Source organism: Zootoca vivipara, chromosome 9, assembly GCF_965207765.1.
Source record: "Zootoca vivipara chromosome 9, rZooViv2.hap1.1, whole genome shotgun sequence".
Classification (NCBI taxonomy): domain Eukaryota; kingdom Metazoa; phylum Chordata; class Lepidosauria; order Squamata; family Lacertidae; genus Zootoca; species Zootoca vivipara.
Genome location: NC_142592.1, coordinates 15,340,229 through 15,344,122, shown reverse-complemented (window position 1 = coordinate 15,344,122; position 3,894 = coordinate 15,340,229). Strand labels below are relative to the sequence as shown.

The 3,894-nt window shown below is 50.7% G+C and overlaps 1 protein-coding gene across 1 annotated transcript; it reads left to right on the top strand.

Moving 5' to 3' along the window:
• Positions 1-213: 213 nt before the first annotated feature.
• Positions 214-3,650, top strand: LOC148684549 (uncharacterized). Its single transcript, XM_088651860.1, has 3 exons — positions 214-844; positions 1,764-3,115; positions 3,585-3,650. The coding sequence occupies exons 1-3, from the start codon at positions 214-216 to the stop codon at positions 3,648-3,650; spliced, it is 2,049 nt and encodes a 682-aa protein (XP_088507986.1).
• Positions 3,651-3,894: the final 244 nt, after the last annotated feature.

The window sequence follows — 3,894 nt, the reverse complement described above, 5'->3', positions numbered from 1 at the left end:
GTATATATATATATATCTAAAATAAACAAAGTTATAAATAAAATAATTAATTAATTATAAATAATAATAATATATATAGATAAACAGGGTAATAATAATAAATAAATAAGCAAATTATAAATAATTATAATAATAATACTGAATAATTGAATAAATAACCAGGAGGACAGGTGATAAGCAAAATATATAACTCTGTTTAGCTGCAATCTGATAATGGCACCCAAGCGTGTGCGAGGTTCGGCCCCCTCCAAGAGTCCTGCAGCACAGGACAAGACTGAGGCCTTGGTACGTGTGGTCTCCACTCTTCAGAAGACCCAGCTTGATGTTTGCAAACAGCTGGCGGCCATTGCAAAATCTCTGGCCCCCGCGGCTGAGGCCACACAGGATGATCCTCGTGGGTCGCAGGCCGAGCCTGCCGAGTCTCAGGATTGTATCCTAGATACTTATTTTTCAGAGGACGGGTCGCCGGGCACCTCGGCTTCCTTATTTGCCAGCTCTAGCTCCGAGCCTGGAAGCTTTGCGAGCCAGGCCCCACGGACACGGGGACAGAAGGCGCGATCTAATGCTCCCAACGCCCATAGCCTGGGGGCCGGGGCTCAAGCAGCAGGCTCGCCCGGGCAGTCCTCACAGTCTATTGCAGGTCTCCAAGGGGCCCAGCCGGCGCAACCAGTGGCGCAAAGGGAAGCTGGGGGTTCCGATACATCAGGGGACGATGACAACTCCAGGCCGGCGAGAAGTGGCGAAGCGGCGTCGCGGGACGGAGAAGAGCGTCATCGGAGCGGAAAGGCGAAGAAGAAAACCGACAAGCGTAAGAGAGCTAGGGATGACGACTCCTATGACTCAGGTACGTCTGATTCAGATGGCGAGATCCCAATGGAGGATTATTGGGGGATTGCAGAGGATCAGATGGGTCTTCCTTTGTGGGTGCATAAGAGGAGAGCCAGCACCCACCGTAAGGGTTTCAAGGGGACGTTAGAATGGAGGGATGGTGCTTTGATACCGGACTCAAAGTATTCTACCAACTCAGACACGGATATCATTCTAGGATCCCATTTATCAAATAAAACAAGGGAAAAAATCTTGAATGGCGATTTTATAGACATTTTCACCCTCTTACCATTGTCCCATACGCTGGGAAAGGGCGAAAAGAGAAAGGAGTATGGCAGGCGCAGACATAGGACGCCACGGGCTGACCGCACATTCGAAAATTGGCTGGATGGAATGCATATTTGGATTGCAGTGATAACAGCTGCTTATCCAAAAAGGGCAATGCACCTTATGGCCTACATAGCTGATGTTAGGATGGCCTATAGGATGGCTGGGGAGGCGGCTGCGCTGAATTACGATGAAGACTTCCGTAGGAATGCTTCGCAAAACCCAAAAACCAGGTGGGATCAGCGCCACCAGCATTTTTGGAGCAATCACGTAGTCCCATATGTAGAAAGGAAACTTACGGATCCACCTAGGTCCACCAGGTTTGAACCCAAGAGGGACCCGCGACGCAGGGTTTGCTGGGAATATAACAAGGGCCTTTGTCAGCGGCCCAACTGTAAGTACTCCCACGAATGCGAAAAGTGTTTGGGTCAGCACCCGGGAGTTTCGTGTTTTAAAGGGAGGCAGTCCTTTCGGGGCGCCAGGGGCAACTCGCGCCAGGGCCCCAGAAATAACTCAGGTACCCCCCAGGGATCAATCTCGGGGACTAACAAATATTAATAGATCACTTGCTCTGGCCCACTCTCCTGTAAAGCTTCACCCTCTGAAAGTACTGCTTGACTGTTACCCCAATAGAGATGCAGCAAAATACCTTTGGGAAGGGTTTTCAACAGGTTTCCGAATTCCCGTGCGTACCCCGCCTAGTACGGGTGAACCACCCAATCAAAAATCTATTAGGGAAAGACCAGACATAGCCATTAAGAAAATTAACAAGGAAATCTTGGCAGGACGCGTGGCTGGCCCGTTCGCGTCGCCACCAATACCTGATCTCCACATCTCCCCATTGGGAATAGTCCCTAAGAAGGCGCCCGGGGAATTCAGGCTCATACACAATCTCTCCCACCCGATAGGCAGGTCAGTCAATGATGGAATACCCCAGGAGCTTTGCACGGTGAAATATGCATCATTCGATCAGGCGGTGAAGTTGGTAAGGCAATTTGGCAAGGGGGCGTTAATGGCGAAATGTGACATTGAATCAGCATTTCGCCTACTCCCAGTACACCCGCAGGACTATAAATGGTTGGGTTTCAGATTCAATGAGGCATATTTCATCGACAAGGCCATGCCGATGGGTTGCTCCGTGGCGTGTGCCGCGTTCGAGACCTTTAGCACATTCCTGGACTGGGCCCTGCGCTTTAGGACAGGCCTTCCAGGGGTCTCGCATTATCTGGATGACTTTCTCTTCGTGGCTGGGGCTCGCAGTTCCGAGTGTGCAGGCCTTATGCGGGCCTTCTCAGCTCTCGCAGAAGAGTTAGGGGTACCATTGGCTGCTGAAAAAACCGAAGGGCCCGTTTCACGCCTTACGTACTTAGGCATAGAACTGGACACGGTCGCACAAACCTCACGCCTGCCGTCTGAAAAACTACTCGCCCTCAAAGAGACCATTAGGCAACTCATTCCCCTCAAAAAGCTTACCCTTAGACAAATGCAATCACTGCTAGGGCACCTCAACTTTGCTTGCAGGGTTATTTCACCTGGTCGCCCATTCTGCCGGCGCTTAGCTAGGCTCACGGTAGGCCTAACAAAACCTTTTCATAGGAAGCGCCTCCCCCGCGGGGTCAAGGCCGACCTTGAATCCTGGCTGATGTTTCTGGAGAACTACAACGGGGTGTCATTATGGCAGGACACCATGTTGCTGCGGGCTGATTTCCAAGTGCAATCCGATGCGGCAGGTGCTTTAGGTTTCGGGGTCTACTTCAGAGGTAAATGGTGCTCGCAGCGTTGGCCGGCCAGGTGGCAGGGTACAGAAATCACACGCGACTTAACATTCTTAGAATTTTTTCCTATAGTAGTAGCCGTACACCTATGGTCCGAAGATTTCAGGAACCGGCGGGTCTGCTTCAGAACCGACAACCAGGCGGTGGTCAGCGTCCTATCTCGGCAATCCACGCGGTCGACGAGGGTGTCCTCCCTCCTACGCCGCTTCGTGTTACTCAGTTTGCAGTTGAATATGCATTTTTCTGCCAAATTTGTGCCAGGGGTCAATAATAATATCGCAGATGCTCTGTCTCGCTTCCAGATGGATCGCTTCCGATCGTTGGCACCGGAGGCAAGCCAGTCGCCGGAGCCGTTCCCGGAACATCTATGGAACCTTGGGAGCGAGAGATCCTAAAGGGAGTATTAGCTTCCGTTGCCCCGTCTACACTGAGCTCGTATAAACGGGCTTGGTCAGACTTCACTAAGTTCAGGCAGAGACAGACCTCTGCTTCCCTTCGGGCCCCACCTTCCCCGGAGGAGGTCATGCAGTATGTAGTGCACTTGAGGAACCTGGGGCGCGCACCAAAGACTCTTAACATTCACACAGCAGCCATCACATTCTTTTCAAAATCACTATATTTTACAGACCCGTGTGACAATTTCCATTTGCGTAGAGCTATGGAGGGCTGGCGCAGGCTCCAGCCGCCTGCCAGCGACCCCAGGCGACCCATTACCTTTGACATGTTGGCTCAGGTACACAGGCAGTTGAGGCCCCTTAACCACCCAATTAAATCTTAATCTCTGTGTCATGAGTCTTGATTACGTGGGAAGGAGGGACATAGCCACACAAATAATACACTGCAGAATTGTTAAAGCAATACATCATTTAAATAGACTCCGGCTGTGTAGATCAGGAGGTGAGACCCGTGATCCTCTAGAAGTTGTTGAACTCAACTCCTATCATTAAACTCCATCAAACAAGAT

What these genes read in the sequence shown, in the direction of transcription:
- LOC148684549 (XM_088651860.1), top strand. Translation starts at nt 214, where the DNA reads ATGGCACCCAAGCGTGTGCGAGGTTCGGCCCCCTCCAAGAGTCCTGCA. An exon ending in TGACGACTCCTATGACTCAG is followed by an intron (nt 845 to 1,763) that starts GTACGTCTGATT and finishes ACCCTCTGAAAG; the next exon opens with TACTGCTTGACTGTTACCCC. An exon ending in AATCCACGCGGTCGACGAGG is followed by an intron (nt 3,116 to 3,584) that starts GTGTCCTCCCTC and finishes CCATTTGCGTAG; the next exon opens with AGCTATGGAGGGCTGGCGCA.